This window comes from Anolis sagrei, chromosome 1, assembly GCF_037176765.1.
Source record: "Anolis sagrei isolate rAnoSag1 chromosome 1, rAnoSag1.mat, whole genome shotgun sequence".
NCBI lineage: Eukaryota > Metazoa > Chordata > Lepidosauria > Squamata > Dactyloidae > Anolis > Anolis sagrei.
The window spans coordinates 342,878,248-342,891,987 of record NC_090021.1 but is presented as its reverse complement, the minus strand read 5'-3'; the positions used below and the strand labels follow the sequence as shown (position 1 = coordinate 342,891,987).

Sequence of the window (13,740 nt, the reverse complement as noted above, 5' to 3'; positions counted from 1 at the left end):
CTTCAAAGAGTCCTGCTCTGTAAATCTATGAAGTCCTCGTGTGTAAATTAACAAAAGCACATCCTGGCATTCGCAGGTACTACGGGCGGAAGATGCTCTTTACGCTGATGACGCACGGCGATTTTGATAAGATGCTGGAGAAGTACGTGCCGCCAAAGGACTTGCCTTATATCAAGGAGACGGTCAGCAACCTCCGCCAGAAGGTAAGCCACAAAGAGCCCTCTAGCTGGACAAGCAGCAGAGAGTTCCACTGCTGAACAGCTCTCTCTCACAGGAAGTTTTTCCTCATCTTCAGGTGGAATCTCCTCTCTTGTAGTTTGAAGCCATTGTTCCGCGTCCTAGTCTCCAGGGCAGCAGAAAACAAGCTTGCTCCCTCCTCCCTAGGACTTCCCCTCACATACTTATACATGACCCTCATCATGTCACCTCTCAGCCCTCTCTTCTTCAGGCTAAACATGCCCAGCTCTTTAAGCCGCTCCTCATAGGGCTTGTTCTCCAGACCCTTGATCATTGGAGTCGCCCTCTTTCTCTGGACACATTCCAGCTTGTCAATATCTCTCTTGAATTGTGGTGCCCAGAATTGGACACAATATTCCGGGTGTGGTCTAACCAAAGCAGAATAGAGCATGGGGAGCAGGACTTTCCTAGATCTAGACACTGGGCTCCTATTGATGCAGGCCCTGCTCTCAGTCCCACCACCTTCGCAGTCGCACTTGGTGGGAACGAAAAACATGGCCTTCTCTGTGGTGGCCCCCTGGCTATGGAACTCTCTCCCCAATGAGTCGTCCTCCTCTGGACACCTTCTAGCTTGTCAACATCTCCCTGGTTTCCTTCTGTTTTAACTAGAAGCAGACCAGGCAAAACACCTGCAGGAAAGGGTGAAGTTTGTGCATGCCTGATATAAACTGATTGATTTTCCTGGAGTCTTTTCAGCGATGGGTAATTAGGATATATATTTTAGCCTCCCAAGGTGCCACAGTTACTTGTTTTGCATTGTTTCGGCACAAGAGTTTTGGGGTTTTTTTTTAAACACAATTGCTTCTCCAGGTATTTTAGCACAATGGTCTATTCATATAATTGCTAATTTGCATAAACGATGGAATCCAAAGAGAAGCTAGGCGCTGACCTCTTCCCCGTCCTTTGCTCTCCAGGGTCTGGGCGAGATGCCCATCGTCACGCCGTCGGCCAAAGGAAGGCGTTCGCACAACGGGAACATGGGCAGTTCAAGGTCCTCCTCGGGGTCACGAGAAGTGCTGCACGCGGGAGACAGGTACCAGCCAGCAAAGGCTTCAGTCGCTTCCGATTCTTCATGACCTCATGGACCAACCCACGCCAGAGCTCCCTGTCGGCTGTCACCATCCCCAGCTCCTTCAAGGTCAAGCCAGTCACTTCAAGGATGCCATCCATTTATCTTGCCCTTGATCTGCCCCTCTTCCACTTTCCTTCCATTCTCCCCAGCATCATTGCCTTCTCTAAGCTTTCCTTTCTTTCTCATGATGTGGCCAAAGGACTTCAACTTGGCCTCTACTATCCTTCCCTCCAATGAGCAGTCGGGCTTTCTTTCCTGGAGGATGGACTGGTTGGATGTTCTTGCACTCTCAGAACTTTCCTCCAGCACCACAGTTCCAAAGCACCTCTCTTCCTTCACTCAGTCTTCCTTCTGGTCCAGCTCTCACATCCATAGGTTACTATGGGGAATACCATTGCTTTGACTATGCATATCTTTGTTGCCAGTGGGATGTCACTACTCTTAGAATCATAGAATCATAGAATCAAAGAGTTGGAAGAGACCTCATGGGCCATCCAGTCGAACCCCATTCTGCCAAGAAGCAGGAATATTGCATTCAAAGCACCCCTGGCAGATGGTCATCCAGCCTCTGCTTAAAAGCTTCCAAAGAAGGAGCCTCCACCACACTCCGGGGCAGAGAGTTCCACGGCTGAACGGCTCTCACAGTCAGGAAGTTCCTCCTCATGTTCAGATGGAATCTCCTCTCTTGTAGTTTGAAGCCATTGTTCCCTTGCGTCCTAGTCTCCAAGGAAGCAGAAAACAAGCTTGCTCCCTCCTCCCTGTGGCTTCCTCTCACATATTTATACATGGCTATCATATCTCCTCTCAGCCTTCTCTTCTTTGGGCTAAACATGCCCAGCTCCTTAAGCCGCTCCTCATAGGGCTTGTTCTCCAGTCCCTTGATCATTTTAGTCGCCCTCCTCTGGACACATTCCAGCTTGTCTTGGATTGTGGTGCCCAGAATTGGACACAATATTCCAGGTAAAGTGGTCTAACCAAAGCGGAATAGAGCATGGGGAGCATGACTTCCCTGGATCTAGACACTAGGCTCCTCTTGATGCAGGACAAAATTGGCTTTTTTTGCCGCCACATCACATTCCTGGCTCATGTTCACCTTCTTGTCCACGAGGACTCCAAGATTTTTTTCACACGTACTGCTCTCGAGCCAGGCATTGTCCCCCATTCTGTCTCTTTGCATTTCGTTTTTCTTGCCAAAGTGGAGTATCTTGCATTTGTCACCGTTGAACTTCATTTTGTTAGTTTTGGCCATTCATCTCTCTGATGATGGGATTCAGATTCCTGTTGGGTTTCAGCTTTCTGGCTCTTTGTCTGTGCCTCAAATCTCTGAGCCTGCTTCTGAGGCTTTCACAGACAGTGCAGTGTCAACACAGCTGTTTTCACCAGAAAGGAATTTTAACGAAGGGAATAGCGAGCAGGTGCCTTCCCACGATGATACTGAAAGTGCAGATAAGGATTTGACCCAAGAGGTTCGCCTTGATCTCAGACCTCACTGCCTCTTAGGATGCTTGCCATAGATGCAGGCGAAACGTCAGGAGAAAAATTGCCTCCAGAACATGGCCATATAGCCCAAAAAAACCTACAACAACCCATAAAAGCATTTACTAAGACTTACATTATTAAAATACCTGAAATAAAATTCTAAACACAATAAACACAGAATATGATGCACCTAAATGCAGGCAGTTCACCAAGTCTGTCTTAAGCGACCGTGTTCTATTATTTGATTTCATCCTTTGGGTAGTTTAAAGCTGTGTTCTTCTTGGTGTCACATACCGGCATGGATGCGCTTGGAGCATGTCCCTTCGCTGAAGCCATTACTGAGGTTCAGCATCGCATAGAAGTCAGAAAGTTGCCTGTCGTGGTTGTGCATGATTGGTACAATATTCTACCATTTTTTCTCAACAGGGAGATCAGGGAAGTGCGTGAGATTTCAAGGAAACTCGCTCCCCGGAATGCCTTGGAAAGCGCGGAATACGTGAAGGTTTTGACAAGTTTGCTGAATGCAAAAGACTTCCGGGATCGAATTAGTGGAATTAAGCAACTGTTGGCAGACACACAGAGTAACCAAGAGCTTGTTGTTGCCAACATTGTAAAGGTAACATGAGATGGGGTGGTGAATAAACATTTAGTGTGTGTGTGTGTGTGTGTGAGATTGAGAGAAAGAGAGAGAGATTGCTTCAACATCTTCATCTGAAACACTGGGAAGTGATATAGGTCAGAAACTGAGAACTGAACCAGAAATCACAATGGCTGTGGAACATAATGGAAAATTATGACAGACAGTCCCCAAGGTTTGTCCTTAAGTTGAGTTTGTACCTAAGTCCTGTAAACAGGTACATTTTTTAAGTCTGTCATGTCAGTGACATCCCAGCACAGCAAGGCAGGAACAGATCAATCACAGCCACCTAGGGTATAAACTACTTTATTTTACAGCTATATATACATTAGAAGCGACTTAACACTCAGCACATTGTAAACTTGCTTCTTTACTGTCCAATCGTGACATCACAAACTCTTCAACTGCTATCAGCACTAGTCCACACCTCCTGCATTCCAGAGTGACACACTTGATTTATGACCTCTCTAGGAATGCCATTCCCTCCATCGTTCAGTTAACTCTTTCCACACAGAAAAACATTACACTCGGCACATAGCTACTGCATTTTAAACATACATGCATACTTTGAAATCTACATTATAAATTGCAAACAGCTCTAACATGTCATTCTATCTATCGGTCTTTTCTATTTATCTATATACACACTCATATACACACACACACACACACACTTTGGATAGCATAGGGAAGGGTTAACACCCTTGTGAGGTTTCCTTTGCTGCTTGTGGCCCATTCAGAAGATTAATTACTTATTTATTTATTTGTGACATTTATATGCCGCCCTCCTCACCCCGAAGGGGACTCAGAGCGGCTTACAAGATATATTTACATACAATATATTATATTATTAGCATAGTACAATATCAGTATTAAACATTATCAGTAATATTATTTATTTATTTATTTATTTGATGCATTTATTAACCGCCATTCTCAGCCCTTTAGGGCGACTCATGGCGGTGTACACACATATAAAAGACAATTTACAAAGAGGCAATTACAACGACATATAAACTACATAACAATTACAAAAACTACACTAAAAATCCGCTTCGTCTCATAGTGGAATCATAACCAATCTCATATTCCTTGTTCCATTCCAGTCATCTTTACCACATTGTTATAGCACTTAATTAAATGCCTTCTCGAACAGCCATGTCTTGAGGCTTTTTCGGAAGGACATGAGGGAGGGCGCCTGTCTGATGTCTGCAGGGAGAGTAATGTAATAAAATATATAATTATAATATGTAATAAAATATATAATTATAATATGTTATTACATGTAATAAAATATATAATTATAATATGTTATTATTAGTATTATATTGTATTACATTATAATATTATAAACATTATATGGCACCGGGATTGTGGCGCAGCTGGCTGAGTGTCAGCTGCATTATGATCACTCTGACCAAAAGGTCATGAGTTCGAAGCCAGCCCGGGTTGGAGTGGGTTTCCGCCAGTGTGGTCAGTAGTTATTAGCTATTTGCTGAACTTCCCAAACATTCTGAGAATGCTATGTGACAGAGCCAGGATTTCCCTAACTTTCTGAAGGTCAGGAGGGAAGGGGCAGATCTAATCTCCATCGGGAGAGAGTTCCACAACCAAGGGGCCACCACCGAGAAGGCCCTGTCCCTCGTCCCCACCAGACGTGATTGCGAGGGTGGTGGGACCGAGAGCAGGGCCCCTCCAGAAGATCTTAACAACCTTGATGGTTCATAGGGGAGAATCCGTTCGGACAGGTAAACTGGGCCGGAACCGTTTAGGATTTTGTAGGTCAACACCAGCACTTTGAATTGTGCTCGGAAGCTAATTGGCAGCCAGTGGAGCTGACGCAACAGAGGAGTAGTGTGCTCCCTGTACCCCACTCCTGTTAGTAATCTTGCTGCCGCACGTTGGACTAGCTGCAGCTTCCAGGCAGTCTTCAGAGGCAACCCCAAGTAGAGAGCGTTGCAGTAGTCTATACGGGATGTAACCAGAGCGTGGACCACTGTGGCCAAGTCAGAGTTCCCAAGGTATGGGTGCAACTGGCGCACAAGTTTTAATTGTGCAAACGCTCCTCTGACCACGGCCGAGACCTGGGGTTCCAGCCTCAGCGATGAGTCCAGGATCATGCCCTTGCTAATCTCACTTGAAGCCAGAAATTCCCTTAGAGACCAGACCACGGGAAACTGGAAAACCCAGGATGTTTGTACTTGAGACTAAACGATGTTTGGTCTGAGGAAATCCCCCTCACGGCCACTCTTAAATCCCAGCTAAGTGATTCTGGCTAACTCTAATCTTTGGTTTCCATTGTCGGATTGTCTCAGACCTACGTAAACATTGAGCCTCTCTGCGGTTCTGGCTTATCTCCAAACTGCGGTTGTTATCATTGACCCAACCAGGTGTCAAGTTACCTTGCAAGCTCGGGCCAGGAGGAAAAGGGAGTGAATTTTCTTCTCTCGGTCTGACAGAAACTTTCTCATGAGAACTTGGCTTTTCCCTTGAAGCCTCTAAATCAAAGCCTGTAGGATTTTTACTGCCCAAAGTGTCTCCATCTTGAGCAGGGGTCCTCAAACTTTTAAACAGAGGTCACAGTCCCTCAAACTGTTGAAGGGCCGGAATATAATTTGAAAAAAAGAACATGAATGCACACTGCACATATCTCATTTGTAGTGCAAAAAACACTTAAAACAATACAATAATTAAAATGAAGAACAATTTTATCAAATATTAACTATAAAGCCCTAAACGACTCCGGCCCTGTTTACCTCTCCGAACGTATTCTCCCCTACGAACCATCAAGACCACTAAGATCGTCTGGAGGGGCCCTGCTCTCGGTCCCTCCGCCTGCACAAGCACGGCTGGTGGGGACGAGGGACAGGGCCTTCTCGGTGGTGGCCCCTCGACTTTGGAACTCCCTGCCATTAGAGATCAGAACTGCCCCCTCCCTCATGACGTTCAGGAAACTAACAAAGACCTGGTTGTGGAACGCGGCATTTGACAACTGATTTAATTCTTTACCCACATGAAAGGAGGAGGATGAATGGGATTGTGATGGTGTCGGACGATTTGGCTCTTTTAACTGGGATGATAATGTTTTAATGTGTATGGTGCTGATATTTTAATCGTGTAATGAAGTGGCATTGTGTTGTTGTATATTTTTTGTATGTTAACACATGTTGTGACCGGTCTGATTCCCTCTTTGAAGGTGAGAGGGTTGGTATATAAAACCTCGAAATAAATAAATAATAAAATAAATTATTAGTATTTCAATGGGAAGTATGGGCCTGCTTTTAGCTGATGAGATAGGGTTGTTGCTGTTGTTGTTGTTGTTGTATGCGTTCAAGTCATTTCAGACGTAAAGGGTTGACCCTGAGCAAGGGCCGGGAAAATGACCTTGGAGGGCCGTATCTGGCCCACGGGCTTTAGTTTGAGGACCCCTGATCTTGAGCCTTGTCCTCATTGATCACTTCAGCCTCACTATCCAAACTAGGTCCACCAACATTGGCATCAGCATTAGGCAATACAATCAAAGATTCAAGCTCAGGTTCACACACAGGCTGAGTCCCAACACACAACCCCTCAAACACAGACTATTCTTGCTTCCCTTGTGCCCCCGCCCCCCCCCCCCCCAGATCTTTGACGCCTTCAAGTCCCGCTTGCACGACTCGAACAGCAAGGTCAACCTGGTGGCGCTGGAAGGAGAGGGAGGGAAGAAGGAAGGAGAGGGAGGGAGGGAGGGAGGGAGGGAGGGAGGAAGGAGAGGGAGGGAGGGAGGGAGGGAGGGAGGGAGGGAGGGAGGAAGGAAGGAAGGAAGGAAGGAAGGAGAGGAAGGAGAGGAAGGAAGGAAGGGAGGGAGGGAGGGAGGGAGGGAGGGAGGGAGAGGGAAGAAGGAAGGAATGAAGGAGAGGAAGGAAGGAAGGAAGGAAGGAAGGAAGGAAGGAAGGGGAGGGAGGGAGGGAGGGAGGAAGGAAGGAAGGAAGGAAGGAAGGAGAGGGAGGAAGGAAGGGGAGGGAGGGAGGAAGGAAGGAAGGAAGGAAGGAGAGGGAGGAAGGAAGGGGAGGGAGGAAGGAAGGAGAGGGAGGAAGGAAGGAGAGGGAGGGAGGAAGGAAGGGAGGAAGGAAGGAAGGAAGGAAGGGGAAGGAGGAAGGAAGGAAGGGGAAGGAGGAAGGGAGGAGAGGGAGGGGGAGGGAGGGAAGAAGGAAGGAAGGAAGGAAGGAAGGGAGGAGAGAAGGAAGGGAGGGAGGAAGGAGAGGAGGAGGGAAGGAAGGAAGGAAGGAAGGAAGGAAGGAAGGAAGGAAGGAGAGAGGGGGAGGAGAGGAGAGGAAGGAAGGAAGGAAGGAGAGGGAGGAAGGAAGGGGAGGGAGGGAGGAAGGAAGGAAGGAAGGAAGGAAGGAAGGAAGGAGAGGGAGGAAGGAAGGGGAGGGAGGAAGGAAGGAGAGGGAGGAAGGAAGGAGAGGGAGGGAGGAAGGAAGGGAGGAAGGGGAGGAAGGAAGGAAGGAAGGAAGGAAGGGGAAGGAGGAAGGAAGGAAGGGGAAGGAGGAAGGGAGGAGAGGGAGGGAGGAGAGGGAGGGGGAGGGAGGGAAGAAGGAAGGAAGGAAGGAAGGAAGGAAGGAAAGAAAGAAAGAGAGGAAAGGAAGGAGAGAACAAGAAAAGAAGAGAAAGGGGGAGGGAAGGTTGGCCACAGCAACGCAATTGGAGATGCAGGTGAAACGTCAGGGAGAAAATGCTGCTAGAACATAGCTATACAACCCGGAAACAAACACAACTCCCCAAACAGACTATTGTTGCTGCCCTTGTGCCCCCCCCTCCAGATCTTTGACGCTTTTGACACCTTGTGCCCCCCCCTCCAGATCTTTGACGCCTTCAAGTCCCGCTTGCACGACTCGAACAGCAAGGTCAACCTGGTGGCACTGGAGACGATGCGGCGCCTGGTCCCACTGCTGAAGGAGAGGCTGTCCCCGGTCGTCAACATGCTGATCCCGGCCCTGGTCGACAACAACCTCAACTCCAAGAACCCCGGGATCTACGCGGCCGCCACCAGCGTCCTCCAGGCGCTCTGCCTCCACCTGGGTGAGGAGGGGGCTCTTCGCAGGGCAGGGAAGGGGAGAAGGGGCTGGAGGGAAGGGGGCATCTACCCAAGTTTTAAAACAAACCAAGACAACATCCCAGCCACTGCCGAATTTCGAACCTTGAAAGTGCCAGTGTGTATTTTCATTCATCTGTTGTTTGGTGTCCCTTTTTCTTTGCTTCTAGACAACTACCTGCTTCTCCAGCCATTCTGCACAAAGGCCCAGTTTCTGAATGGGAAAGCCAAGCAGGACATCACGGAAAGGCTTGCCGGTAAGAGAAAGTCACGAATAGAGGGAAAAAGTCATACATCCACCCATGTCATACATCCATCCCAGCCAGCCTGGGAAAATGTTGGCCCTCTCTCCAGGTCTTTTGGACTTCAGCTCCTGCAATTCCCAACAGCCACAGACCCGTACCTAATATTATTGTTGCCTGCCATAGCATTGCACTTAATTCCCGGGCCCCCTAGAATTTTTTGGCTTGCACAAATCTTGGCCCAGCCTTTTAAAATTTTTAAATTGCCTTGAACAGGCAGGATTACTTTAATATGTGTGTTATGGTGACAATTTTTATGTTTATATTTTGTTTTGTTAATCTTATGGCTATGTTGTTTTTTACATGGTATGTTTTGTGATGTTACCTGGGAACCACTCTGAGTCCCCTCGGGTAGATGGAGTGGTATATAAATAAAGTTTTATTATTATTATAACAGCCTGCTGGAGGGAGGGCCAAAGTTGGCCCATGCCTGCTCAAATACCTTTTGATGCAAGTGTGGCTGCTGATTCATCCTTATTTATTTATAGTGTCAGGAGCAAACCAAACAGTTGTATTGTATTTAAAACACACACACATACACAAAGTTTTAAGACTTCGCATTGTATTAAATGTCCTTTGACCATATCTGGCCACTTGGAGTGCCTCTGGTGTTGCCGCAAGAAGGTCCTCCCGTGTGCATCATGTGGCAGGGCTCAGGGTGCATTGCAGCAGGTGGTCAGTGGTTTGCTCTTCTCCACACTCGCATGTCGAGGATTCCACTTTGTGGCCCCATTTCTTGAGGTTGGCTCTGCATCTCGTGGTGCCAGAGGGCAGTCTGTTCAGCGCCTTCCAAGTCGCCCCATCTTCTGTGTGCCCAGGGGGGAGTCTCTCATTTGGTACCAGCCATGGATTGAGGGGCTGGGTTTGAGCCTGCCACTTTTGGACTCTCGCTTGCTGGGGTGTTCCAGCGAGTGTCTCTGTAGATTTTAGAAAACTATTTCTAGATTTAAGTTGTTGACATGCTGGCTGATACTTAAACAAGGGATGAGCTGGAGATGTCTCTGCCTTGGTCCTTTCACTATTGGCTGTTACTTCCTGATGGATGTCAGGTGGTGCAATACCGGCTAGACAGTGTAATTTCTCCAATTGTGTAGGGCGCAGACACCCCGTGGTGATGCGGCATGTCTCATTTAAGAGGCACACCCACTCTTTTAGCGTGGTGAGATCTGTTCCACACTGGGCATGCGTACTCAGCAGCAGAGTAGCCTGTCAGAGATTGTCCAGCAGAAGGAATGTTAGATCAAACAGACACTGAGTTGCAAATAAGGACTTTGTGTTGGGGTTCAGCCTGTGTGTGAACCTGAACCTGAACCCGATTCTCTGATTGTATTTCCTGATGCTAATGAGGATGTTGATTCTGAGGTCAATGTAGAAGAAACTTCTGCAGCCTTGGAAAGCAAAAGTCCAAATTCCCATGAGAATATTTCAGAGCCAAATGGTGAACTTTCACTCCCTTATGGCTCTTCTGAGAATCTGACACCTGGGCTCTCTAATGAGGATAGGAGAGGGCAGATTTGGCAGAGCAGGGGAGAGTCGCAAGTGTTAGGAAGGTCAGCTAGATTGAAAGAAATGCAAACAAGGCCTTCAAAGCCTTCAGGCATGTCACGTAATAGATTTCTTGGCTTTAAGTGCCTCCCGTCTCTTGCATGAATAGTCTCTTGCATTCTCCTGCTTCCAGTGGCTTTGTTCCAAGGACTTTTCCTAGTGCTTCAAGTACGGTTAGTGGTTTGCTAACAGGTTCCAGGTTTTAGCAGTGTTACTGTGGGTTTTTGATATTGTTCATGGACATTTCTGGTTGCTGAGTTTTACTGTGACTTTTTACCTTGCATTTTTCCTCTATTTTTGTACTCATCTTTCATCAATAAAAAGGATTGTTTTTTCCTGAAGTCAAGTGTGGTGGATTGTTGTCTTAGGGTCCAGTTTCCTGCTCTGGGTTTCCACACTCTGCAAGCTTTGAGTTATAAAAGAAAACTAAGTTTTACTAAGCACACACAACAAAGACATCTTACTTCAGCGAGCTGTATACAGGAAGAGAACTAGTCAAAACCGAAAGCCAAAACACTTCTTCACATCTGCTTATCTTTTCTTGTTAGAGGCAGTTTCTCACCAGAACAAAGCTTATCTTACTTTCTCAAGTTCACATAATCACAGCCTCAACTCTAAACATTTCTGCACAGCATTTTCCATTCACAGTGGCATCCATATTTGCAATACATAGAAGCACATTTAAAACACATACATAACTCAATTAATCCTGACATAGCCAAGCGCAAGGGCAGATGTCTTCACTGTGTCTGGTTGTGACCCCCAGGTTGTGCCAGTCAGCTTTCCTATGATATTGTTTCTAGCACCCACTTTTGGCTTGATGTTCAGGCAGTGCTTCTTGTAGGTCAGAGCACGGTCCAGAGTGACTCCTCCCAGGTATTTGGGTGCGCTGCAATGCTCCAGTGGGATTCCTTCCTTCCCATGTCATCCTCAGAGCTTGGGACGCTTCTCTGTTCTTGAGATGAAAAGCACATGTCTGTGTTTTAGATGGGTTGGGGACCAGCTGGTTTTCCCTGTAATAGGCAATAAGAGCACCTAGAGCTTCGGAAAGCTTCTGTTCTACCATCTCAACGCTCCCTGCTTGAGTGGTCATGGCACGATCATCAGCATAGATGAAACTCTCTGTCCCTTCTGGTAGTGGCTGAATTGAGCTGTGTACTGGGGATTTTGGTAAATTGCATACTATGTGCTCTTTTGATATTATACTTTCTCATGACATAGATTGTTTTGTGTTTGTTCTGATACAAGTATTCTGGGATATTGTACAGTAGGATCCCCAGGTTGTGCCAGCCAGCTTTGGTATGATAGCGCCCACTTTTGGCTTGATATTCAGGCAGTGCTTCTTGTAGGTCGAGATGCTTGTCTGTTCTTAAGATGAAAAGCCCATGTCTGTGTTTTAGATGGGTTGGGGATCAGCTGGTTTTCCCTGGAATAGGCAGTAAGAGCACCTAGAGCTTCGGAAAGCTTCTGTTCTACCATCTCAATGCTCCCTGCTTGAGTGGTCATGGCACGATCATCAGCATAGATGAAACTCTCTGTCCCTTCTGGTAGTGGCTGAATTAAGCTGTGTACTGGGGATGTTGGTAAATTGCATACTATGTGCTCTTTTGATATTATACTTTCTCATGACATAGATTGTTTTGTGTTTGTTCTGATACCCTACAAGTATTCTGGGATATTGTATAGTAGGATCCCCAGGTTGTGCCAGCCAGCTTTGGTATGATATATATGATATGTTTCTAGCGCGGGTGAAATGGTAGCCCTGAAACTCAACAAAAAAGCTCCTGTTTTGTAGCAGGTTTCCTCTGAGGCGGGTGAAATGGTAGTCCTTTGTGATATTATACATTTTTGGCTTGATATTCAGGCAGTGCTTCTTGTAGGTCGAGATGCTTGTCTGTTCTTAAGATGAAAAGCACATGTCTGTGTTTTGGATGGATTAGGAATCAGCTGTTTTTCCCTGTAAATGTTTGCTTCATCCTTATTCTGGTCCTTCCCCTCCTTCCCTTTAGAGCTGGTGGTGGAGCTGTACCCGCGGAAGCCTCACGCTGTGGAGCAGAAGGTGCTGGTGGTGCTGTGGCACCTCCTGGGCAACCTGACCAACAGCGGCTCGCTGCCCGGCGCCGGAGGGAACATCCGGGCGGCCACGGCCAAGCTCTCCAAGGCGCTCTTTGCACAGATGGGGCCGGGCCTCTTGGCCCACGCCGCCTCCCAGCCGCCCCACATCAAAAGGACCCTCGAGGAGTTCCTGGAGCAGCAGCCCACTTGACGCAGCGCAGGCGCCATGTTGACCGCAAGCTGGGCTTTCCCACGCAAGTCTGGATGATCCTCAAATCTGGCGTTTCCTGAGCTGCGCCTGCGCTTTCGATGCCGACGCAAAATCTAAGAGATGTCTTTCGATGGCTGACCATGACGGACTTTTGTCTCTTGGGCTTGATACCAAAACCAGTGTGGCTCTTTCGCAAACTGTGTCTCCTGGGTGCGTTCCCCTTTGGAATCGGTTGCCTGGAAAGCAAAGTCCTTCACTCTGGGCAGCACGGTGCCCTGCGATTCCTAACCAACGAAGAGGACATTTTGGAAATAGGAACACTCTTAATCATGGATCGTGTTGTGCAACATGTCTTCTCACATAGCCTTAAAAGGGGAGGGGGGGGGGGAAAGGGGGGTGGGTGTAAAAATAATAATCTGCATCAAAGAACAGGGCTCTGTGTGGCATTTGTAGAAACGTAACTCATCCTCGAAGCCATTCCGCTCACCTTCGCTTCTGCCGCCCTTGACGTTCTGTGTTCCATCGCTTGACAGTCGGGCCTGAAATTGCACACCGTTGTCAACGTTTGAACAGGTTTTTGTGGAGCATGTCGACCAAAATTTCTAGAAATCTAAACCAGTTTCGATCAAAACACACGTCTTTTCACAGAAGCGTCACGCGTTGAATCTCAGCTTCCATATTTTAGTGTGAAAAGCTATTACTGGGTTCTCTCTGCCTGAGATCTGTCTCTATAATACACCAGTGTCCCCTTCCTTGCCCTGCTGTGCGACCTTCAGCGATATAGTGCCAGTTCTCCTTCTGCTCTCAGAATGCGACACCTTACCAGTACTGTATTCATTTCAAAGGAAAAACAAAGTTATAAAATAAATGGATTTATTTCTGTATCTCTGTGGCTTGGCTTTGCATCTTGGCATTTAATATTTTAGCATAATAAGAGGGTGGCTCAGATTAACACTACTACTAATAGTAATTGTGTGTGAACCTGAACCTGAACCTGATTCTCTGATTGTATTTCCTGATGCTAATGAGGATGTTGATTCTGAGGTCAATGTAGAAGAAACTCCTGCAGCCTTGGAAAGCAAAAGTCCAAATTCCCATGAGAATATTTCAGAGCCAAATGGTGAACTT

At 47.1% G+C, this 13,740-nt stretch overlaps 1 protein-coding gene across 1 annotated transcript in view; it reads left to right on the top strand.

The window, feature by feature from the left end:
• Nucleotides 1–12,994, top strand: part of TOGARAM1 (TOG array regulator of axonemal microtubules 1) — a 64,535-nt gene extending 51,541 nt beyond the window's left edge. Inside the window, exons 18-23 of the mRNA XM_060755125.2 lie at nucleotides 77–203; nucleotides 1,152–1,270; nucleotides 3,215–3,404; nucleotides 8,267–8,486; nucleotides 8,670–8,756; nucleotides 12,356–12,994. Of these exons, the coding sequence (XP_060611108.2) occupies nucleotides 77–203; nucleotides 1,152–1,270; nucleotides 3,215–3,404; nucleotides 8,267–8,486; nucleotides 8,670–8,756; nucleotides 12,356–12,612 (1,000 nt within the window). The 3' untranslated portion in view covers nucleotides 12,613–12,994. The remainder of the gene's footprint in view (nucleotides 1–76; nucleotides 204–1,151; nucleotides 1,271–3,214; nucleotides 3,405–8,266; nucleotides 8,487–8,669; nucleotides 8,757–12,355) is intronic.
• The last annotated feature ends 746 nt before the right edge of the window (nucleotides 12,995–13,740 follow it).